Genomic DNA, 25,442 nt, shown 5'->3' with positions numbered 1-25,442 from the left:
TGCGGCATCTCATTTCTTTGGGTAGGTTGTTTTCATTATTCTCTTAAGAGAAAAAACTTAATTTTGCTTGATTTTCTTTGATCCAGTAGTCATTTTTTTTTAATTGCATTTTAGGTTTTGGGGTACATGTGAAAAACATGCAAGATTGTTGCATAGGTGCACACGTGGCAGTGTGATTTGCTGCCTTCCTCCCCTTCACCTACATGTGGCATTTCTCCCCATGATACCTCTCCCCAACTCCCCACCCAGCGCTGTCTCCCCCCACTCCCCCGCAACGATCCAGTAATCATTTAAAGATGTACTACCATCTTCCTTGCTTCTGTCTTCCTCACTTATCATTTTGGTCAACAGAACTTCATCTTTCCAGTTCATCTAGCCAAAAATCATCCTTGACTCCCCGCTTAGGACCTAGGCACTAGCTGTTCCCTCTGGCAGCTCTTTCCTGATAGCAAAGCATAATTCCTCAGAACTGAGGCGATAGAGAAAAAAAAAAAATGAGCAACTTAATTTGCAAAGTTAATTTATGTATTTTATTTGATTCTCACCATAGTTAGGAGACTTCACTTTTTTAAGTTTAAAATAAGGCCTGAAATCAACCCTTACTACCGTAAACACGGAATCAGTACCAAAGTGTGCCTGAGTATGTTTGTTTTAAAGTGTTCCTCTGCTACAGGTAAGCAGTACTCAATAAAAGATCAAGGTGCTTTCTTGTCCATGGGACATCACCATTTCAACAAGAGAAAACTTCAGAGGCTTCATCATTAGGAAGCTTTCATTTAAAAAGTGTTCCTCCCACTATACAAGTGAAACCAGCTTTAATACAGAGAAATCAAAACAAAGAAAAATAAAGAAAAGTGGGGGACACCTTTTGAGTATTTTCTTAAAATTTTCAATTTTTTTCCGACAGCACAATAATATAATAAAGGAACATGGGATCCTTTATTATTATTAACATAAACAGTTGTTTAATATTCTTCTCACAAAGTTAACCATGTTTATTTAGCCATTTTCTCAGTTTTTGCCATCATGGTTCTTTGAAAATTTTCTTTGTAATCGCTGCGGTGACCTTGGAGATCACAGATACATGTTACCGCGTCAGGTTTATTCTAAAAAGTGGTGTTACCAAATTAAAGGCTCTCAACATTTCTCGGGGTGCTGCAATTTTTACATTGCATATTAAAACTGTTATTACTGAGATCTACATTCCTTTCATCAATTCACAAATACACAATCACAGACATCTTGAGATCTACAATACGTCCCACCGCATTCATTTCACAAATTCAGAGGTTAAGCTCAAGATCTGAACCCCGAAGCCAGACCTCCGGACTGCCAGTCTATTTTTCCCCTGATCCACCCCGACTTATTAAGCAGCTACGGTTCCGAACCCTTCCAAGGCAGTGCAGAGCTTCTGCTCCCCCACCCACTGGAATCGACACTGGTCCCAGCCCCTCATCCAACTCCCATGGGAGCAATAAGTAGTTCGAGAAGCGCAGAAATCTGAACCCGACCACCAGTCCACACTACGTTGCAAGCCCTCAGCACCTAGGCCACGGGGTCAAACCGGAAACCGGAAAAGGTGAAAGCACCGGGCGACCCTCGCCCAGGACCGGCCACTAGCCCCTTTCAGCCCAGACTCATCGAGCGAGGATGTCGCGCTGAGAGGGTACTCAGGCTCAAGCCCTGCAAAGCCCAGGAGCCGGTTGTAGGTGTCCTTGGCGAATGCCAGACCGCGCACACCGTCCCAGCAAATCCCGAGCGAGTATGGGACAGGCAGCAAATCAGTGCCCATCTGGCCAGGCAGAATGAGTCGAACGCGGAAATAGGGAGCAGGGGGAGGCCGGCGCGGAGCTGTTGCCAAGCAGGCCGGGCCTGGCTTTGGGCCCTGGGCCTTTCAGCCAGGACTCTGCGCCTGCGCCCGCCTGGCTGCCGCCAGCTCTCCCAGCGCGGCAGCTGTCTCGGCAGCTGCGCGCCGCCTAGGTGTCTGGGTGATCCATGGGCAAGAGCAAGGGCCACGATGACAGATTACGGCGAGGAGCAGCGCAACGAGCTGGAGGCTCTGGAGTCCATCTACCCTGACTCCTTCACAGGTGACTTCCGCGGCCGCCAGCCCGCAGCCGCCCTGAGGAGGAGTGGAACGGGCAGGAGCCGCCCCAGCTCTGGGCCTCCTGGGCTGGGGTGGAAAAGGGGACCGCGAGGCCGCGCGGCCACCTTGCCGACTCTTCTGAAGTTCTTCAGTCACTTACCAGTAACCCAGTGACTTTTTCCCCCCTTCTCTGCTTGTTCCCGGAAATCTAAAAGCCAGAGTGATGCTGGAGGGTGTCAGGCCTGGAAATTGAGTCAGGATTACTTTGGTTTCTGTGTAACCTACAGCAACCCGAGACTTATAATACATTAAGAGAAGAGATACTCCAACTGAGATTCTTTTTTGCAGAGCCGCAAGGATGTTAGTTTTCACATTTTCACCTTTACTGAGCTAGAAACTGTTTTCGTACGATATTGTTTCAGTTTATGGGATTCAGAATGCTGTTCTCAGTTACTCAAATAGGTTTTGAGAGTAGCGTAGTCCCTAAAGTCTGTCGGGTTTCTTTTCTTATGTTAAAAAAAAAAAAATCTGGCATGCAGCAGAATGCCTAATGGATAATGTGGCCCAAATTTCCATTCCGCTGTAAATTCATCGGTTGTTAGATTAATAGGGAGATTAGACATCATCTAGCCTGGGGCTCCTGCTGCAAGCCAAGGTCATAGGGGCTCAGGAAAGCTAAGTGGCTTGCTCTGGACGGTCCGCCAGCGAGTTAGCGGCAGGGCTGGTACCAAGAGTTACGTCCGGAATGCTTGCCTGTTCTTTCACCTTCCAGACATATGGGACTTGGGATTCAGCTCCAGCTGAGATTGGGGGGAGCAGAATATTACTTGGTAGGTTGGGCTAATGTAAAATATTATAATGAGAAGTTTATTAGGTATAATTTAAAGCAAGAGATTTCTCTATTAAGCAAGCCATGCTTCGGATGATTATAAACATGCTACATAACTATGTCAGTATGGCTCATCTGAGATTTGAGAAGCGGTCAAATAAAGCCAATATGAGTGAGTAGAACTTAGGTGTGTGCATTTACAGTCCCCATCCCTTCCTTTGAGTGTTGTCTATCATTGATAGTCAGAATTTATAGTGTAAGGTATGATACTTTAACTCATAAACTCCAACCCCTCTCCCTTTCATTGTTTAGCTTAGTTTTCTTGGCTCCACCTTTTGACCACTACTTGCAATGGTAGCAAATTTTATTCTGCTTTGCCAACAGGCAGATGTCTCTCAGCTACCCCTGTATAGCTCCAGTCCTGTTCATGTTCTCTCTCACCAGCAGTACATCTGTGCTGTGAGGATGTTAAGGGGATGAGTGAAGAGGGGTTTGAGAGTGTCATGAACTGGGTGAGTGTGTATGGAGTCTGGCTCCCTTCTCTATCCTTGCTTATATGTCTATGTCTAAAATAGAATATAGGGTCAGTGGTTGGATATATTCTTAATCATGTTTGGTCATTTCCAGTACTTTAGAAATATAATAGGTGTGAAAACTGTAGGCAGAGTCAAGAAAGCATAGGATGTGCTATTCTTTTCCTTTCTTTGTACATAAGCTATCCCTCACTAAATCCTATGCATGTAAGCATTTATAAAACTGATATCTTTTTTTTTTTAACCCTGAAACAATCTTGTGGGTATTTCCAATTGTACTAGGCTCTGACAGCTCTGGTATAGTTCGCTATGTGAAATTCTTATCAGATGCCCAAGTGCTTGAGGATTCTGAGCCATGGTAATAAAAGGCAGTTTATGAATCTTTTGATGCATTCAGGTATTCTGCACTATCAGTTGAGCCATCTGTCTCTAACTCCTGTCAACATTTCTACAAGCTTTGCAATAAATAAATTAAAATGAGATGTCTTTATTTGTAGTTCTTAGGGAACTTTGCCTTACTAGTAGTGATCATGTTCTTTATGAAACCTCTTGGGGAAAAGACAGAGGACTTTGGGATAAAATGTTTCCATGTTTGATCTTTTAAAATCTTGGGGATTTGCAAGATTTGCTGTTTTATAGCCTTCTTTTGTATTTATGATTCCATACTTTTGTATTCTCGTGCTAGGTTTAAGAAAGAGATCTTGCTTGTGTCAGTTGGCCAAGGAACACTAAATGGGAGTTAATAACTTCATTTTGAATCACATTTAATTATTGAATTTGGTAAATGCTCAATGCTACTAATGAAGGAAGTAGATATACTTTTTTAAATGGATGAGTGAGTGCTTGACAAAGAAGCATTTGTTAAGTACATGTGACCCCATGTGGATGCTGAAGAGGCACAGTCTAGCCCATAGACCTAGGCACATAGATTTAGCCTAACCTCAGAATTAATTGCTTGAGTATTTGCAAAGAACTTTTGGTCCAGTGTTGCATTTGTTGTGAATTATAACAAATCATAATACAATTTCTTCTTTTTGCCTATTCTGTAGCTTGATTGCACATTGATCCAACCCTCCTAACAACTAGTCTTCCAAAATATAAATGGACTCTCCTGATACCACATTCTCCTTCAGTAGTGCTTCACTTGACAAGGTCCTGCTAAGGTAGTAGAATTTGGTTATTTCAATTTATGTATTGAAATCTCTGGCTGTGGGGAATTTTATTGGAACACATTTGTTGGCATCAGGTTAACCAAAAGCCAAGTTTCCTTAATTCTGTTTGCCTTACAAAGAGGAGTACATAATCCTGTATTTCTTTGTCAGTACCTCTAAGCAGCAGCCATTCACACTTGACAGTTAAAATTGTGTCTTGAGATATGTAAGAAGTCATCTTGTAAAAGCAGTTTGTTCTAAGACATACTTTTTGAAAGGTCAGATGCTCCCTAACAACCAGAGGTACTTATTTTAATACGGGGTCTCTGGTTTTTTGTGGAAACTAAAGGTAATTTGTGTATCTCATAATGTACCTTTTAGCTGCTAACTCTATTATCCCTGTTTTTGACAAATCTTTAATTCTATCAGTTTCACCACCAACTGTCCTCTAATGTCTCTCCTGCCCTTCCTCTATGGCCAACAACATTTTCTTTCTTTCTTTCTTTTCTTTCCTTCTCTCTTTCTTTCTTTCTTCTCTCTCTCTCTCTTTCTCTCTTCCCTCCCTCCCTCCTTCCCTCTTTTACTCGCTCCTTCCCTCCCTTCTTTCCTCACCCTCCTACTTTCTTTCTTTCCTTTTTTAAGACAAGGTCTCACTCTGTCACCCAGGTTGGAGTGCAGTGCCCCAGTCAGTTCACTGGAGCCATGAACCTCTGGACTCAAGTGATTCTCCCACCTCAGCCTCCAGAGTAGCTGGAATTACAGGCTTGCAGCACTGTGCCTGGCTAATTTTTTCATGTTTTAATAATAGCAGAGGTCTTGCTCCATTGCCCAGGCTAGTCTTGAACTCTTGGCCTCAAGCAAATCTCCTGGCTCTACCTCCCAAAGTGCTGGGATTATAGGCATGAGCCACTGCACCTGGCCCAGCTTCACTCTTTTTCTCAAAAAAATTTTTATTTTTTGAGAGAGTCTCCCTCTGTCGCCCAGGCCAGAGTGCAGTGGCATGATCTTGGGTCACTGCAACCACCACCTCCCAGGTTCAAGTGATTCTCCTGCCTCAGTCTCCCAAGGAGTTGGGATTACAGGTATGTGCCACCATGCTTGGCTAATTTTTGTATTTTTAGTAGAGCCTGGAGTCTCGCTATGTTGCCCAGGCTGGTCTTGAACTCCTGGTCTCAAGCGATCCACCAGCTTTGGCCTCCCAGAGTGCTAGGATTACAAGCGTGAGTCACCATACCTGACCCTCAAAAGTATTTTGATTTACTTACAGGAGTGGAAGTCTTGCATCCTTAGTGAAGATTAATCTTTCTTCTACTTACCGCAACTCACAGTAATGCATGGAAATGGATTAGTCCTTTATCAGAACTCAGGAATTATCTATTTTTGCAAATCCAATTAAGTAACTTTCCCATCCATATTTTAGTTACTGTCCAACTTTGAAGTATTATTCCTTTTTCTGTTTTTAAAAATATTTATTTTAATAGGATTAGGTTCAGCTGTGACAGAAAATCCCCAAAAATATTGGTTTTTCAAAAGGTAAAGACTTATTTTGCCCTTGCACATAAAACAGAGTGTGGCAGCTCTATTTCAAGAATTCCTCAGGGACCCATCTTCTAACATAGCTCTCTGTCATCCCTAAGATGTAGTCTCACACTTATGGTCAAGATGGTAACATTCCTTCTCCAGGAAGTACGATAAAGGAATGAAGAGCAACAAAGAAGTAAAAAATGGCAGTTTCTTAAGGAAATTTCTTGGAAACTGTCAACAGTCACATCTACTTCCATCTTTTTAGTGAGAACTAAGTCATTTTGTAAGAGCTAGCTGGAAATGAAACCAGGAAATGTCTTTATTCTGGGTAGTCATTATGCTCAGTTAAAAATGGCGTGATTTAAATAAGGAGAGAGTGGATATTGGGGGACTTTTAGCAGTACTTCCCAATATCTTTTTTCTTTGTTTTACTTGCTTCACATTTTTTTTCTCTATAGTGGCAACTTTATGTAGTATCCTTGGACAAATCACTTAGCTTCTCCAAGGCTTAGTCTGTATCTGTTTAATTGGAAATAATGTAAGTGAAAATACTTTATACCTTATAATTGTAAAATAAACATATGATACTCTTTACTAGAAATTCCATCTTAGTTGTTAATTTTTCCACTAATATGGCTTCACAATTTCTTATCTCTTTAATGATTTTGATTTCCACTTTCTTTTAGCTGCACATGGGCATAACCACACCTTGAAAATGCCATCACTAACATTTTGGCCACTGAAAATTACTCCTTTCCATAACCTTTGTAGCCCTATAGTACTTTTGTTCCCACGCATTTACTGAACATGTGTCTCATGATTTCTCATGGATTGATAGTTCATCAGTTTCTTTCTGGTCCATCTTGCCTCCCTGTTCTATCTGGCTCCCCAGGTCTGGCATATCACTGATATTCTTGATAACGTTCCCATATCTTTTGGATTCCTCATTTACCAAATAGTTATTATATGTAATTTTTTAGGAGCTCAGCTTGGGGAAACAGACATCAGATAAATTTAGGGAGAAAGGGTGGTCTGAGTTGTTTCGGAGAATTTAGGAGTAATGACAACAAGTAGATGAGGCTAGGGAAAGGGTATTCCAGCCTGGGACCCACATATACAGAAGCAGTACTCTGAGGGATCAGAATATGTTCAGAGGACAAGTGGTTTGGGTATTGTTAAAACATAGAGTGAGAAGTGAGAGTCATGGAAAATGAGACTTAACCAATAAGCTGGGGCCACATCACAGAGGGCCTCGTCAGGGATTTAGATGTGATCTGACGGCGCAATAGTTCATTGCCCGTTTTATTCCCACACGGACCATACAGTGCATATTGTAGATATTGCCACATCAGACTCAGATTCTAATAGATAGGGTGGCTTCACAAATAAAATAGACTTTGAGTTACACATGTTTTTTAGTGTGTTGGCTGTGATTCTACCCCTTTCTCACAACTCATTCCAACACACTGTATATTAATAGGGAACTGCTGCTGTAAGCATGTAACAATGTGATAAAATCTGCTTGCTAGGAAACTGTGACAAGAAACAGTGGGCAGGGTGGGGTAGAATGAGGAGAATTATTCTTCACCTGTTCTTGAAACTCACTTCCCTTGATTTTCATAACAGTTATCTCTTGAGTTTTTTATTACTTCTTCTTACTTTGTTCTCCAAATTGAGAATTCTTTACAAAGCTTATGTTGGCTTTTATTTCTCTGTATTACATTTCTGATGATCTCATTTAGTCTAATGGCTTTAGCTATCACCTCTGTGTAATTAATTAATTCCCAAATTGAATTAAAGCCCAGCTCTCTTTAGCACCATTCACCCATTTCTGATTGCATGTTCAACACTTCTAACTGAAAGTCTTAAAGTGTCCTTAAAATATATCATGTCTGATTTTTTTGTTATTACTCATTTTTTGTTAGTGGCATTACATTCTCAGCCTGCAGTCTGCCGACTCAAAATATCACCACCACTGTTTTCTGCTGTTCCCATTGCTGCCGTCCTAGTTCAGGACCTCATTACCTTTGCCTGGATTATTGCAATAGTGACTTAGTTTCATACTGCCTATAGTCATTTCCCTGCTTTCATTTTATACACTCTTGTTAGATGTCTTCCTATGTTTTGAGAACAATTCTGATCATATTATTGCTAACAAAAAGATTGTGCACAACTAAACTTTCAACTGTATTTTCACCTAGTTTTCTTCGCTCACATATAGGTTCAGCAATCGGAATAATTTCTTATTCCCTATATATATCTTTAGCTTTCGTACCATTATACTCTTGTTTCCATGGTGCCCTCAAATACATTTCCTTTCTCCATCTCTACTTGCCAATATGCCACCCATGATTCACAGCGTAGCTCAAATGACTTCCTTGGAATTTCTCAGCTGGAAATATGTTTTTCTTTTTAAATGATACTGTATATTGTTTATTCTGTTTGTTCAGTTACTAGCTGATAACCTTGGACAAGTTATTGAAAAACTCTGTATCTCAGTTTCCACATCTGTAAAATTGGGGAGATAGTATATTTAATTATTTCAGAGACATTTTACATTTAACATCTCTGAAATATGAACTTGTCTTATAATCAGTTACATGTAGCTTTAGTTGGCAGCTTATTTTTCTTTCTTAGTAGTACATAAAGTATGTCTCATACTGGATGGCGTTGAAAATTTAGTGAATATAGTAATAGTATAAATCATGGTCTTGTGCCAGAAGTACAGGATTTTCGTGTAAATGCATAGCATAGCACGAGCACAAAGTGATGCTCAATAAATGTTACCTGTTGTAACTAAATATTGGTTACCCCTGACCGATAGCCTAATGGAGTCCTAGAAAGTGGTAATAAGAGGCTGGGTGTGGTGGCTCACGCCTGTAATCCCAGCACTTTGGGAGGCTGAGGCAGACAGATCATGAGGTCAAGAGATCGAGACCATCCTGGCCAATGTGGTAAAACCCCATCTCTACTAAAATACAAAAATTAGCTGGGTGTGGTGGCATGCACCTGTAGTCCCAGCTACTCCAGAGGCTGAGGCAGGAGAATCGCTTGAACCCAGGAGGCAGAGGTTGCAGTGAGCCAAGATCATGCCACTGCACTCCAGCTTGGTGACAGAGTGAGATTTTGTCTCAAAAAAACAGAAAGTGGTAATACATTGGAATGTCATTGGACTGATCCCTTCTTTCTATAGTTGCAGTGTTTACATTTCATGACTTGTAAATGTTAAAGTTGATCATGAAAGGAAATAAGAATGAAATACATCAACTATATTTTACATATATTTGTTAAAATGTAGACAAGGCCAACCATATTATGGCTCTATTATAATAACCTTTCAATGAGCTGAGACTTTTTGCAGCATGGACTGGACTACCCAAGACCTATTAAAATATGACTCTACTGAGTGTTTTATCTAACACTTTTCTAGTAATCACAGGTGTTCATCATTTCTTAAAGTACCTTAAATTCAATTAAAATGAAGACATCTGTCTTGAAAATATTTGTTTTTTGTTTTTTGGTTTTTTTTGAGACAGAGTCTTGTTCTGTCACACAGGCTGGAGTGCAATGGCGCGATCTCAGCTCACTGCAACCTCTGCCTCCCAGGTTCAAGCAATTCTTGTGCCTCAGCCTCTGCAGTAGCTGGAATTAGAGGCATACGCCACCATGCCTGGCTAATTTTTGTGTTTTTAGTAGAGATGGGTTATCACCATGTTGGCCAGGCTGGTCTTAAACTCCTGGCTTCAAATGATCCACCTGCCTCTGCCTCCCAAAGTGCTGGCATGAGCCACTGTGCCCAGCCAGAAAATACAGTTGTTAATATATATTTATGATGGCTTTAGAAAGTTCCCAGGTAGGAAAAGTTGAATAGTTTCCATGATTACTTCTTCAGTGATCCATTCCTCTTTCATTTCTGAAAAAGTCTGCATAGCTGCTGCCAGCCTAGACAGGTACCAGTGCTTCCTGGACAGGGAGTAGTGAGGCTTAGGCTTTTCTTATAGGCTTAGCAGCCATCCCTGGTGGCTTGAAGTTCTTTGTTTTCTTTCCAAATGGTTCTGAATACAAGTTTTCTTTGTTACTGCTTTTCCTCCTTTCATTTTATTCATTTAGTTCTTCTTTTATTGGGGCAATATTAATTTTCTAGATACTGCCAGATACTGATCTAGGAGCTCTCATAGAGTTGTTATAGTGTTCTTGTGGGGAATAGATAATAAACAGAAATTAGCATTAGATAGACAATAGACTATAAAATGACATACAAAGCTTTGTTATTTATATAAATGTTGATTTATGTGTCTTGCTCAGTATGTTTAGATTCATAGCTAATTCATTTTAAATTCTGTGAAAGATGGTAGAGGCTTAGTAAGCATTTGTGAAAGAATAGTTTAGTTTGAGATGATGTGGTAGGGAAGGACATCAAGAAGACACAAACTTTAACAAATCACTATTACTGTTTGTCATGGAGATTCTGAGTTATATCTCACAATATATAAGTATAAAAATCAGTGAAACATGAGTATCAGTGGGTAGTTTCAGGTGGGAAATATGAAACTCTTTGCCATTATGTTGGAATTTTTTAAGAATGTACTTTTCCATGTATAGGTGGAGATTTTGAAATAAAAGGTAAACTACTTAATTATTTCAGTTGACTTGGTAAAACTCCGAAAGTATTACCTACCATAGGTATTTCTTTTCAGATTAAAGACAACCCTCCATTTAAATAGAAAGTTGATGGTAATTTTATCATTTCAGTGTTCTGTCCAGTCTGTATTTGTGGAAATGGAAATATAGCCTAGGGACCAGTTTCCAGGACTGGGTACTGATAATTTGCTAATAAGGAAAAAGCATGTGTCTTAGAAAGCATTTCAGTAACTTCTGTCTGTATTTTCTTGCAGTATTATCAGAAAGTCCACCCAGCTTCACCATTACTGTGACATCTGAGGCTGGAGAAAATGATGAAAGTAAGTCTCATAAAAAATACTTGTGGTTTTTCTAAGCTTCTCAGGAATTTCTCTTATTCTGTAGCCATTATGCGTGATATTGCCAATATGGAGGTCCTAAGGGGCTATTACGAATCTACTATGAATGTTGTATGTTTCTAGTTAGAATTTACTGTGTGAACGTGACTCCTAGGGAAATAGAAAGGAAATTAATGAAATATAGTTTATAAAAGTGAAATAGTAATATTAATAATACAGCAGATGGAGAAAAGGTAGGAGATTTTTGTTTTGTTCAAAGCAATACTTTGCATGCAAACATACTTCAGTGGTTGTGTGGTTCCTTTGAGTGACTGTTCTTTTTTCATGGCTGTTTTTCTCTTTGAACATTTAGATTGTTTACTGGACATTTGCTGTTATAAATGGGGCTGGATATATACCTATCTGCATGTTTCTGTCTCTTTCTTTTGAAATAATGTAGCTATAAAACCAGATAATTAAAATTAAATAAATTAAATTTGGAGATGTTTGGAGGAGTGTCATCTGAAGTTTATTTCTATTTTTAGTCACATTAGTTAACATGGTAATTTGATGAAAAGGTTATGTAAGTTGAAACTAACAACCTCGCACATTTTTTTTCCCCTTTGAAGCTAGTAAACCAAAATTTTGCCAGGAGCAGTCATTGATAGCCAACTTTTATGGTATTACTTGATAACTCCAAATCTGTGTAGTATACTTGAAAATGAGGTTTGTATTCACACATTATTGAAATTTGAATTAAAAGGATATTGAATACATTTATTTACTACCAAATTAATAACCAATATACTTTTGCAGATTGATACCTAAAAAATTTTCTAAAATGCTTTGAAGTGTAAAATAAATACAATACTGACTGTTCTTCAAACCATTTAAAATTTTACCTTGTAAATAAGCCAGTGGCATGATTTGGGCTTTATATATTGCCGTTATGGGTTCCAAAATGGTGTGGTGATGCTCACTGATAAATAATCCAAATATAATTCTCTTTAAGATTATACTGAAATGAAAAATAAAATATAAACATTTCCTGTGAGAGCTCCCATATTCTGAATAATAGCTTTAATAGGAGCTAGTAATAGCTTTATAAAATAGCTGTACTCCGTGCATTATCCTCCATATTTTCAAAATTATTTCTTTAAAACAAAATCCTGCATTGTACTTTTTTTCCCCAAAAAACTCCTTTTTAATGAACTAGTAGAAAAGTGGGCAATTTCTAAAGGTCACATTAAAAGAATGATCTCACAGGTAATTAAAAATGCAAGTTAATATATACAGCAAATTATTAGAATTGGGAGATAGCATTATGCTGTTTGGAATATGAATCAATACACATGTTCAGGAGAACTATTGGAATCATGAAGCAGGAGACTTTAAAAATGTTCATATTCTTTGATACAATGACATCTCTATGGGGTGTCCTAAGAACAGTATTGTGATACAAAATAATACATACAAGGATGTTTATAATATCATTGTTTCTATCTTAAGTAGTAAACAGTGACATACTTTTAAAGTGGAAATATGCTTATATTGAATATTTAAAGACTTCAGAGGATTCTCATGTTATTTCTAAGATTTTATATTTATATGTGAAAATGTAAGTATATGCAGATAAAAATAATGTAGTTTTTAAAATTTTTTTTTTAAACGGAGTCTCGCTCTGTTGCCCAGACTGAAGTGCAATGGTGCATTCTCAGCTCACTGCAACCTCCGCCTCCCAGGTTCAAGCAATTCTCCTGCCTCAGCTTCCCAAATAGCTGGGACTACAGGCGCGAGCCATCACGCCTGGCTAATTTTTTTATGCTTTTAGCAGAAACAGGGTTTCACTGCGTTAGCCAGGATGGTCTCGATCTCCTGACCTCATAACCTGCCCACCTCAGCCAAAGAGCTGGGATTACAGATGTGAGCCACTGCGCCTAGCTTGAAATATTTTTAAGATACTTAAAATATACCAAAATGGAAATAGTGATCCCTTCCTGGTAGTGGGATTATTTGTGTGATTTGATTTTTCCCTTATTTTATTTCTAAATTTTTACTACTGAATGTCTTTTACTTATAGTAGAATCAGTAAATGTTATTTTTTAAGAAACCTTAGTTTTTTAAAATGGTTAAATGCACTTTAATATACCTGCATGGTGAAAAATCAGTTTGCAACTCTTTACACTAAGTATTAAAGAATATTCTCAGGATATAATGCACATGAAACTAATCAAGTATAAAACTCTATTGATAGAAAAGAGGAAAAAACTGATTTGCCACAACGGTAAAATTTATTTTTTAAATTTACTTTTTAATTTTTTGGTGAGAACGTTTAGTATCTAATCTCTTGGCAGTTTTTAAGTATACAATACATTATTGTTAGCTGTAGTAATCATGCACTACAGAAGATCTGAATTTATTCATCCTGTCTGAAACTTTTTATCCTATAACTAATATCTCTTCATCCCTGATATCAGTTGTATAATACCTTCTTTCATGTATGATTTTATTTATTTTAGTCTTCTCCCTTTTTTCTAGTCTAATTGTTTTGTTAGATATTTTCTATTGTTTTTCTAATCTATTTCATATATTTCTGTTCTGATCTTTATTATTTTCTTTGTGCTGATTTTATGCCCTGTATTTTCTCTTTCTAGTTCCTTGAGGGGCATGTTAAATTGTTTTTTGAGATCTTTATTCTTATTCGATATAGGCATTTATTGCTACTAACTTTTCTCTTAGAACGGCTTTTGCTTCAACCCATAAGTTTTGGTATGATGTGTTTCCATTTTCTCTTTCTAAAAAAAATTTTTAAAATTTAAAATATTTTTTAGACACAAGGGTCTTACTCTCTTGCCCAGGCTAGAGTGCCATGGTGCTATCTTAGCTCACTGCAGCTTCCAGCACCTGGGCTCAAGCAATTCTCATACCTCAGCCTCCCAAGTAGCAAGGACTACAGGCACATGCCACCACATCCAGCTCAATTTTTTAATTTTTTATAGAGACAGGGTCTCACTCTGTTGCCCAGGCTGGTCTTGAACTTATGACTTCAAATGATCCTTCTACCTTAGCTGTCCAAAATACTGAGATTACAGGCAGGAACTCCAGAGCCTGGCCATGTTCCTCATTTTCCTTTGTCTCAAGATGCTTTTAAAATTCCCTTTAAGTTCTTTTTTAATGCATTGATTGTTTAAAGTCTGGGAGGTAGGAGGAATGGTGAGATGTTGGCCAAAGTGTACAAATGTTCAGTTATGCAAGATGAATAAATTTGGGGATTTAATGTACAATGTAGTGACTATAATTATAAATAATACTGTATGGTATACTTGAAATTTCTTAAAAGAGGTGATCTTAAGTGTTCTCACCACATACACCCCCCCCCCACACACACACACACAAATCATAACGATGTGAGGTGATGTTAATTAGCTAGGTTCTGGTAATTATTTCACAATATATATGTATATCAAAGTGTCACATTGTACACTTTAAACATATGCAATTTTTATTTGTCAGGTATACCTCAAGAAAGCTGGAGATGAAATAAAAATAAAAAATAAATAAAAATAAAATAAGCCGGGCATGGTGGCTCAAGCCTGTAATCCCAGCACTTTGGGAGGCCGAGGCAGGTGGATCACGAGGTCAAGAGATCGAGACCATCCTGGTCAAAATGATGAAACCCCGTCTCTACTAATACAAAAAATTAGCTGGGCATGGTGGTGCGTGCCTGTAATCCCAGCTACTCAGGAGGCTGAGGCAGGAGAATTGCCTGAACCCAGGAGGCGGAGATTGTGGTGAGCCGAGATCACGCCATTGCACTCCAGCCTGGGTAACGAGCGAAACTCCGTCTCAAAAAAAAATAAATTAATTAATTAATTAAATAAAAAATAAATAAATAAATAAAAACGTCTTGTTCCAGCAATAAAACTAAAAATGTGCTAATAAAAGAAGGGAATGAACAGAAGTATACTGTACTGACCTCTAATACTTAATCTTTTGCAATTTTTGGTTCATAAAATTCCTTGTTAATATCATAACATGAAAAATAAAACAAAATGTCAAATCTGCAAATTTTAAGGTGCTTTTTTTCCCTATCCATGAAGAGCAGTATAAATTTGTATCAAAATCAGTAGATGATAATAATATAAAATGCGAGTTACATAAAAGATGGCACTCTGGGAAAAAGATCATTGCTAGTAATAAAAAGTCTTAACAGAAAGTGTTTAGCACTACTGCTTAGTTGCAGACTCCTTGGTTGAATTGAGAATGGCCTGGGCTGCAGAGAGGCACCTTGCACTGACATACCCCTAAGAGTTTTACTTGTGTACAAGTGTGAGATCCGTAAATTGACACAGACTAAAAGAGTGAGTGAGAATATATAGATGAATTAGGTTAAAAATTTCCCATATAAACTTTTAAACTGTTGAGGTCAAAATGGTGCCATTCAGCCACTAATTAGCCCTGCTGGCATTGTGTGGATTTGAATGTAGATTCCAGGGCTACGGCCAGATCTTCTGCAGGTAGGAACTGGCTCTGGTAGAGGCTAAAAATGAGCCTATGGTAGTACTTTTTAAAAATGTGTTGTATTCAGTGCCTTTTGTTTATCTTAGGAAAGGTTTTTAAAAAGTGGCATTTATCCATCCCCTTTCTCAGACATGCAGTGTGGTAAAATACCAATAAGTGGTAAATGTATTTCATGTGTGAGTTTTGGTATTCCATGATTTGTTTCACTTATCTCTTTGTGGTATATGTTGTTTAGTGATTGTCCATCTGGTCTCTTAATAACCTGTTTTCTTTTAGGGAAATCTGTTCTGCTACTTTTTAGTGATTCAACAAAGATATCTACCTCTATACTTTTAAGGTATTCACATCAAACTCTTATCTTGTGTCTTAGCTGTACAGACTACCCTCAAGTTTACATACAGTGAAAAATACCCAGATGAAGCTCCCCTTTATGAAATATTCTCTCAGGAAAATCTAGAAGATAATGATATCTCAGACATTTTAAAATTACTAGCATTACAGGTAAGGAAATAATAATTTTATGTTTTGTAGCAGCATTTATTGGCCTTAAATGTTATATATTAATTTCAAGTTAGAAAATGCTGTTAGGTGTGTAAATAGTACATTAACCAAGCAGAATTCATGATACTTAATCACAGAGCATCTTTATTTTTGTTTCCTACTCTCTTTAAAATTTAAGTAATAGAAGTTGTTCCATTGCCCCTGCTTGAAACTCAGTCAGTAAACTCATGGCTTTTTTGCTCATTCATGAGTGATAAAATGTCCAACAGGTACTTTAAATTGTAAACAGTGTTTTGATTGGATTCTTAGAATGTCTAGTCCCATATGTAGCTACAATTTTCAACTTTATAAAAAACTTAAAACTCCTTTTCCCTATGACTTGTTACATACTAGTTGCCTGCAGTCTGGGAAAAGGACTGATGATTGATTTTCTTTCTACCATCTCTACTCCTCCCAAAGCTTACAAACAACAATAATGGCTTATGACCCCTATGAGGGGAGGCTTGTGTGGAAAAAAAAATGGGTATTAAAAAAAGTTTTTACTGGATTAATCTTATTGTGGGATAGGCTACCTGTAATCTGGGCTTGGCAGGTATCTAAAATATACTCAAGCTTGGGTAGAGAGTTTTCATGGGGTTCTTCAGAGTAGAGAGTAGGGAGGGGTGTAAAATTCTTACTCCACCATCTTAAGGTCAGAAGTCCTACCTTTATTTGTTTACTCTAAGAATTGACAGAAAACATATCTCCACCTTAGATGTGACTTACATATTCTAAAGACCAGTGGTCACTGGAATGTTGATGTTATAAAAATATCTGGAGCTGTTGTATGATGAGGAGTGAAAAAAGATATATTAGATAGGGATTTTTGCTGATCCTGGGCCCTATTCACCTTGTTACCTAGCATGAAATTATGCTAATTCTAACATATTTTATTTTTTATTTTTTTGAGACAGTCTTGCTCTGTCACCCAGGCTGGAGGGCAGTGACATGATCATGGCTCATGCAGCCTTGAACTCCTGGGCTCAAGTGATTCTTCTGCCTCAGCCTCCCCACATGCTGGGATTACAGGCATGAACCACTTTGCCCAGCTCTTTGAACATCTTTTAAAACATTGCAGAAAATCAGGGATGGTTATGCTATATTCAGTCAGTCACACCTTAATGTAAATTATTCAGTCTAAGTGAATTTGCCCATGTGTTCAATGTTTTATTTGTACTCAAACATCTCCTTTCAAAAAGGCTGTTTTGATTTATTTGACACCTGCATGAGCCTCCAGTGTATTCAGGGAATATTTGTCCTTTGTTTTCCAAAAAATAATTGTTGTAACTTTCCGATATCAAATAATAAATTTATATTACAGAAACTCAAAGATACAAAAAATCACAGAGAAGAAGAAAATAAAGATTATGTTTAATTGTACCAACCACGTATAATTGTCTGTTAACATATTGGTGTGATCTAGTGTCAGACTTTTTTTCTTATGCTTATTTATATAGTCCCCCTCTCCCAGCCAAGTTAGATCATTTTATGCATAATGTTTTAATAATATCCTCTTTTTCACATAATACATGTGAGCATCTTTTCATTTCAGTTAAATATATATGAGTCATTATGATTGGTAATCGTTTAGAATTTCATTGTATATATAATTACTTACATCTTTTTGAAGATGACTTACAGTTGTCTCGTTTTTGCCTGATACATAATTGACATATAATTAAAAATTAATACATAATTATTTCAGCATCCTTATGTATCACTATTTGTAAGTCTTTAGAGCAGGTTCTCCATTGTACTTTTAGTGCCTGGCACATAATAGACAGTCAAATATTTGTTGAATAAATGAAAATAATGAATTACTGATGAGTATACTAATTCCATGTTTCCTAGAAGTAGGATTGCTGGATTAAAGGGAATGCATACTTAAGAATTTCATACATACTGCCAAATTGGCCTTCAAAATGGTTATGCCAATTTATGACCTCACTGTAGTCATTGTGTTATCTGTTTTCCCACATTTGCTAGTACCAGATATTTTCATTTGGACATATAATGATGATAAGGTGAAAATAGAATGTAATGTTATACTTCGCATTTAAAAAATACTAGTGATGTGGAACTAGTATGACTTCCGAGTTGTGCAATTTCCATGTGAATGATTAATTTTTTTGCTTTTCTATTGGAATACTTAACTTTTCTAAAAGATATTCTGCTTTTATTGGATATGAAAGTTTTGTTATTGAAATGTGTCAAGCATTAGGTTTAGTGAACAAGAAAGACACCATCCCTGGTCTCATAGATTTTATTCTCTGGTGAGCAGTGTGGATTAGCAAATTGGAAATCATTCTGTAGGAAAAATGCTGTGACAGAAACTTTGAAATATAAGATTGTATGGATTGACATAGACAAATTTCTGGAGAAGCTTCCAGGAGGAACTGAGAACTGTAGGAAGAGTTTGCCAGGAAATAGAGTAGAAAAATTTCAGGGTAGAGGAACAAACTTGTTAAAGGATATTGAGGTGAGAAAAAGCAATTGATTGATTATTTCTTCTAGAACTTCTAGTCACACAAAATTCATTGAATTTAGAATTTGAAGTTGGTGGTCATAAGTGGTGGAACTAAAGAGGCTACTTTCTTATTTTAAGGGTCTTCTAAACTGTTCACAAAATGTGGATTTGGTCCTGATTGGTTTGCGCAGCTATGAAGGGGTATTAAGCAAGAGATGGATTAGATCAGTTTTGTGGTACTTCAGTTTGTAAATTGATTAGTTCTCTCTCTGTCTCTCTCTTTCTCCCTCTCTCCTCCCTCCCTCTCTCTCTCTCTCTCTCTCTCTCTCTCTCTCCCTCCCTCTCTCTCCCTCTCTCTCTCTCTCTGTGTCTGTGTGTGTGTGTGTGTGTATTGAGTGGTCAGGGGAAGTTGATGTTAAGTTTTAAGATTATAGCTTTAAAGAAGAACAGTTAGGAGTTTCTTGTATTCCAAGCTGAAAATGATGGTGCTCTGGACTAGGCTTGTAACAGTGTTGATGGACAGACTTATATGACATTTAAGAATAGATAAGAAGCAGTGATGGAGCTTATTATGGGATGGGGATGTTCAGGCTGGGTAGGTGGTGGTATGATTTGCAGAGACTGATGATCCAGGAATAGGTTTTGAGGAGAAGATGATGGTTTTGTGTTGAGATGACTGTAGGACATCAAGTCTCTGCCACAAAATAGTCAGTTTTAATATGGGTGTGCCACTCAGGAGAGAGGCTTATTTAGTCATAGATTTAGGATAGTTAGCATAGAAACACCACAGAAAAGCCCCAGTGAGTTGGATTGTAGGAGCTAGCTTAAAGCCTAGTACTCATAGAGGGCCTAGAAGATGCAATACCTACTCAGATGCTGCTGAGGGCAGCCCTGTCAAAGAAATGCTTAGTAATCTCTGCTTCTAGCACTGTCTGGCTAGTAAATTTTAAAATTATTTTTGTCTTCTTCTTTGGAACCCTATCTTGTTATTTTTTTCTGCCTTCAAATGACCAACTTCCTAATAGCCTTTTGAGTTTATATTTCTTTTATGAGTTTGAGATGCTTTTATATTTGGTTTTAAACTATTTCAAATCTAAAGAAAAAAAAGGTTGATACAGATAAACTACAGTATTTCCTACATTCTTTATTATTATATTATTTTAGAACTCACTCTGGCCTCAAAATGCAGTTCATTGTCACAGCTCTTAAAATAGTCAAAAAGAACTAAATATTGAAAACATGCTGGAGAAAGGATGTTACCAATTACTATAGGAAATAGTTTTCTGAATTTTACCTATATCATTATTAAATAGAATTTGCTGAAATACAGTATCTGTTTCAGATTGGATATGGCACATTTATATGACTTTTTAAATAACATTATTTATATATATATATGCTCACTTAAATGATCTTTTATTGAACTGTATGAACATAGGGTATAAATGAATTGGTAATCATTATAAATGTATGGATTTCTATTTTTCTGAGAGTGTAGTCCTCATCACCTTTTTTTGTTACATAGGCTGAAGAAAATCTTGGTATGGTGATGATCTTTACTCTAGTGACAGCTGTGCAAGAAAAATTAAATGAAATAGTAGATCAGATAAAAACTAGAAGAGAAGAAGAAAAGAAACAAAAAGAAAAAGAAGCAGAAGAAGCTGAAAAGGTATATTTACAAGCCTTGTTTTCTTTTATTCTTTATTCAGTTTCGGTTGCTTGGTTGGGTTTTGAGGGTTTTTTTGATCAATAGCAGTATTTTTTTTTTTTGGAAATCACAAAAATAAAAGTAAATTTTAGTAATGTTTTATTAAGAATAAAATTGTAGAAGTCCCTCATTTGGTTGGTAGCATAGTTTGAGTAATGAATGATAATCAGTAGAAGTTAGTAAAACTCATGCAAGTAAGACCAAGAAGTATAAATAATTTCACCTATGATATGGAGCAGGGGTGTCCAATTTTTTGGCTTCCCTGGGCCACATTGGAAGAAGAAGAATTGTCTTGGGCCATACATAAAATACATTAACAATAGCTGATGAGCTAAAAAAAAAATGCAAAAAAGTCTCATGTTTTAAGACAGTTTACGAATTTGTGTTGGGCCACATTCAAAGCTGTCCTGGGCTGCATGTGGTCCACAGGCTATAGGTTGGACAAGCTTAGTATAGAGTTTAGAATTATAAATCCCCTATACTACAGTGAATTAAATAGTTACTAGTTGTAAAGAAAGCCTCAGATTTTGAAATGAAGGGATAAAGCAATGATTTAGCATTAGAAATTGATGAGTATTTAAAACACATCAGTACTGACAGTGTATTAGTTCATTTTCATGCTGCTGATAAAGACATACTCAAAACTGGGAACAAAAGGAGGTTTAATTGGACTTACAGTTCCACATGGCTGGGGAGGCCTCAGAATCGTGGGAGGTGAAAGGCACGTCTTACATTGCAGTGGCAAGAGAAAAAGGAAGAAGCAAAAGCAGAAACCCCTGGTAAATTCATCAGATCTCGTGACACTTATTATCACGAGAATAGCACAGGAAAGACAGGCCCCCATTATTCAGTTACCTCCCCCGGGTCCCTCCCACAACACATGGAAATTCTAGGAGACATAACTCAAGTTGAGATTTGGGTGGGGACACAGCCAAACTTATTTGACAGTAACAACTCTTTTCTTAACAATTAATAGCTATGGTGGTAAATACAGTGAATATATTGTATATTATCTTTATTTTTTGTAATAAGAAAAAAAATGGACTACTCCAAAGTATGTTGCCAAAACCAATGAGAGTAGACAGTGGAGGCAGAAATCAGATTAAATATTTCAAAATTTCAAACATTAATTTTTCTGTTTTTCTTATAAGGGGTTATGTTTATTTGTTTAGAAGATACCATTAGGATTTATTTGTTAAAACTGCTGTTTCATTTATCTGGTGACTTTTCTTTTTTTTTTTCCTAAGCAATTATTCCATGGCACTCCAGTTACAATTGAGAATTTCTTAAATTGGAAGGCCAAATTTGATGCAGAACTCTTGGAAATTAAAAAGAAAAGGATGAAAGAAGAAGAACAAGCAGGAAAAAATAAATTAAGTGGTATGATTCCTTTGCCATTCCTGTTCTTCCTAAACCCTCCTGTATTATTTTTTATATAGGAAGAAGATCATTTGGACAGATTTCTATAAGAAAATAATGTACATAGGCATCTAGGACAAAAAAGAGAAAACATATCTATAAGATTATATTTCTCCACTCATAATTTATAATTAATTTGTATTGCTTATCTTTAATATTAGTATTATAATTGCTAGATCCTGCAATAGAAGGACATTCAGGATCACGTCTTAGAAGTAGTAGCGTCAAACCCATTTGTTTTTCTAGTACCCTCAGGAAGACTGGGTTTTCACTTGCTGCATCTTAATGCAGTTACATTTCACATGCCACTTAGCTATTGAATAAGTTCAAAAATTTATTGAAATTTACAGAGAAAAAGGTTTTCAAACTTGCTTTCTTGGATTTTATTTTTTAAAGTGTTGCAGTGAAAATGGAGAAAAACTATGCCATTTGAAATAAACATTTTTTTTTTTTTTTTAGGGAAACAGCTATTTGAAACAGATCATAATCTTGACACATCTGATATCAAGTTCTTGGAGGATGGTAAGATAATACTAGAATTCCACATGTAGGAAAGGCACAGTAGCTCACACCTGTAATCCAGCACTTTGGAAAGCCAAGGCAGGAGGATTGCTTGAGCCCAGGAGTTTGAGCCCAGACTGGGAAACACAATGAGCCCCTGTCTCTATTTAAAAAAAAAAAAAGAAAGCAAAAAAGAATTCCACATGTATATAATGCAGTCTGTTTAGTTTTGAACCATGAAAATCAAACTGAACTTTATTTATTGTACATTTTTCCTCCCAAGGCTGTTAAAAAATATATTTTGAAGAATAAATTCTAGTGATTGGCCAATTTATACATTTGAAATTAATGTTGTAATTCTATAGCAATATATATTTTAAATTTTTTGATAACTTAAGCAGTATCAAAGATAGAAATAGACAATAATGATCACCCTATCCTCTTACAACTAGTAAACTAGGTTATTATGACTCAGGTGACCTGTTTTCTTCAAGTTTCTAGTATCACAAATCTGTGAAAACTATTCCATGGTCTGTTGTGGAGCTTGTAAAAACCTCAGATGTTTAACTCCTAGCATTCCCTCTCACCAGCCTGTCATACGACTCTTGCTATATTTGGAGTATCTAGTTCCTTGTGCTTTTCTTCTATCACCTGTCCTCTTCTCTTCCATCTGTCCATTATCCATTCACTTACAAATATTTATTGCACTGTCCTGGCCACTGAGGATATAGCAGAGTACAGTATAGGCCAATTCTCTGCCCTTGGGAGCTAATGGCCTACATACATTTTCTTAAACTGGGCTCCATACTTAGTCACACCTCTGATAGCATTCTAGAGTTCTGTACTTTATTAACCTTTTGTTATTTCTGTCTTGCCAGTTGGGATTCCTTTAGCCTCTGGCCTTTCAGCCTTGTTCTGGATTACCTGCTGAAGAAAGTTAAGAAGCATTGTTGATGTAGCTTACTGCTAAATGCTTTCTAATCTAAGCTAGGCCTTTACTGACAGTCAGCATTTTAAAGTTTTGGATACCTTTTCCTTTTCTGATTTAACTGTTTTGTCATTTTCACCTACATTTTTATGGTAGTTTCTTAAATTATTTCCCTAAATCTCTTCCTCCTCCTAGTGCCATTGCCTATTCTACAGTCACTTCCTGTGAGATGGTATTTCTGAAACCCTATTTAATCATAAAATTTCTCTCCTTAAAATCCTTTAATGGTTTTCACTGCTTATAGGGAAAGAATGACCTACACAGTCTTTCTCAATCTGGCCCTCATCTACATTAATTTCAGGTATTTTTTCTCAGGAATTTCATCTTCCAGTTAAAATTATTCAGGTCTTACATTTTCTCTCTGCCTTTGCATATACTTCTACCTAAAATTGCTTCATCCTGACTCCTTTTCTTGGTGGATTCAAATTTATCATGAAGATATTTCAGACTTCATTTGCTCCATGATGTCTTTGCTATATCTCCTAGACAGAGCCCGTTATTTTTTGACCAGGACTTAATTGTATTTTATTGCTGAATTGTTCATAGGCATGAAACAGGACTCATTCTCTTTATATTTTCATTGAATTGAATGTCAACAGACTAGAGTTTTACAGGGGAGGAAGGTGAACAATTTGTGATGATTTGAGAGTGCTTTAGTATCATACTTTTATCTACTTCAGACACACTGAAGAGTGAAGATATTTAATGCGGAACCTGGATATTGTTTCCTGTAGGCTTTAGAAATTGTAACTAAAGGCATACCATTGGTTAAAAGGGGAACTGGGTGATAATGAAGATCAAGTCAAATCCATTAATTAACAAGTATGGCTGAGCTTTAACAATGTGCTTATCTGCTACTACTGGAAGAGATAACTCCTCATACCAGTCCCATGGTCAATGATAATCAATTTTCTGTAACCAGGAGAACATATCATTGTTGTCTTCAACTGACAACATGCTACATTATAAATAATTCCAGTAAACTTTTTTTAATAACTGGATTTTTAGACTATGAACTGGAAACATGAAGTTGCTCTTAAAATTTCAGAGTCCCTACTGACCAATACAAATCACTGTTGATATGATATGTACTAATAGTAATAGTAGTAATTTGGGATTTCATCACTCCTACCTCACATGCAGATTTGGAGATTTCTGTTTGGTATGCCAATGGGTTATATCTTTTATTTCTGAGTATAAAACTAAAGGTGGATTTTTTTTTTTCCTTTTGCAGCTGGAAACAATGTGGAGGTAGATGAGTCTTTGTTCCAAGAAATGGACGACTTGGAGCTAGAGGATGATGAAGATGATCCAGACTACAATCCTGCTGACCCAGAGAGTGACTCAGCTGATTAATGGACTGTCCCCATCTGCAGAGAGGCTTGACTGCCACAGCATCTGTGGCTATGCTCAAAGGGTTTTGATTTTCCTTTCTTTTTTCTAGGAAAAAATTATTTTCAGGAGAATATTCTTCTGATAGCTTTCATCATTGAACTTAATAAACTGACCTTAAAATTTCAAATATAAAATGTTCAAGGCTTCTTACTGGTGAGCACAAGGTTATGTATTTAAAATCACCTCGTATTTGAGAGAGATCCTGCCTATAACACCAAGACCTGAAGTTAGGCTGCTCCTATGCACATGAGCGAGTTTATACACAGGAAATGGAATAACTTGGAATTTCTACTCTGGAGACTTTGGCTATTTTTGGATTTCAGGTGTTGTCTTTTATATGAAGTGTGAGAAGACTGAGGTGACTAGCACATTAAAACATCTAGATTCTAGCCTCCATGCACACTAAATTTAAATCTTAACAAAACCAGGAGGCCATATTATGATCAGGAATAAAATGAACTTTAGTTTTTGTTTTAGTCCATTTTATATTGCTGTAAAGGAATACCTGAGGCTGGGTAATTTATAAAGAAAAAGGTTTATTTGACTTACAATTCTGGATGGCTGGAAGGTATGATGAAGACTGGAAAGTGGTCTTATAGTATTTAAAATCATTTGTGGAGTTCCTAAAACGTATGCATTCCGACGCCCCTCTCAGGTTAGATTTATGAACACTGATTCCCAATCTGAATTTTTAAAACAGCAAAATCTCATACTGATTCTACAGATCATTCTGATGCATAATCTGGCTTAAGAACCACTGTCCTGTAGTCATGAAGTCTATATATTTTGGAATTAGGGAAAAGGTAAAGAAAATATTCTTCA

The 25,442-nt window shown here is 36.9% G+C and overlaps 1 protein-coding gene across 1 annotated transcript; it reads left to right on the top strand.

Moving 5' to 3' along the window:
- Nucleotides 1-1,977: 1,977 nt before the first annotated feature.
- Nucleotides 1,978-25,442, top strand: RWDD1 (RWD domain containing 1). The gene is made up of 7 exons (XM_012460424.2): nt 1,978-2,090; nt 11,019-11,084; nt 15,973-16,103; nt 20,135-20,278; nt 21,565-21,697; nt 22,196-22,258; nt 24,460-25,442. The coding sequence occupies exons 1-7, from the start codon at nt 2,018-2,020 to the stop codon at nt 24,579-24,581; spliced, it is 732 nt and encodes a 243-aa protein (XP_012315847.1). The 5' UTR covers nt 1,978-2,017; the 3' UTR covers nt 24,582-25,442.

This window comes from Aotus nancymaae, unplaced genomic scaffold (assembly GCF_030222135.1).
Source record: "Aotus nancymaae isolate 86718 unplaced genomic scaffold, 86718_ANA_hifiasm-v0.15.2.pri h1tg000040l, whole genome shotgun sequence".
NCBI classification, from domain to species: domain Eukaryota; kingdom Metazoa; phylum Chordata; class Mammalia; order Primates; family Aotidae; genus Aotus; species Aotus nancymaae.
This window is presented reverse-complemented; position numbering and strand designations above follow the sequence as displayed.

What these genes read in the sequence shown, in the direction of transcription:
- RWDD1 (XM_012460424.2), top strand. Translation starts at nt 2,018, where the DNA reads ATGACAGATTACGGCGAGGAGCAGCGCAACGAGCTGGAGGCTCTGGAG. An exon ending in GGCTGGAGAAAATGATGAAA is followed by an intron (nt 11,085 to 15,972) that starts GTAAGTCTCATA and finishes CTTGTGTCTTAG; the next exon opens with CTGTACAGACTACCCTCAAG. An exon ending in TATCAAGTTCTTGGAGGATG is followed by an intron (nt 22,259 to 24,459) that starts GTAAGATAATAC and finishes TTCCTTTTGCAG; the next exon opens with CTGGAAACAATGTGGAGGTA.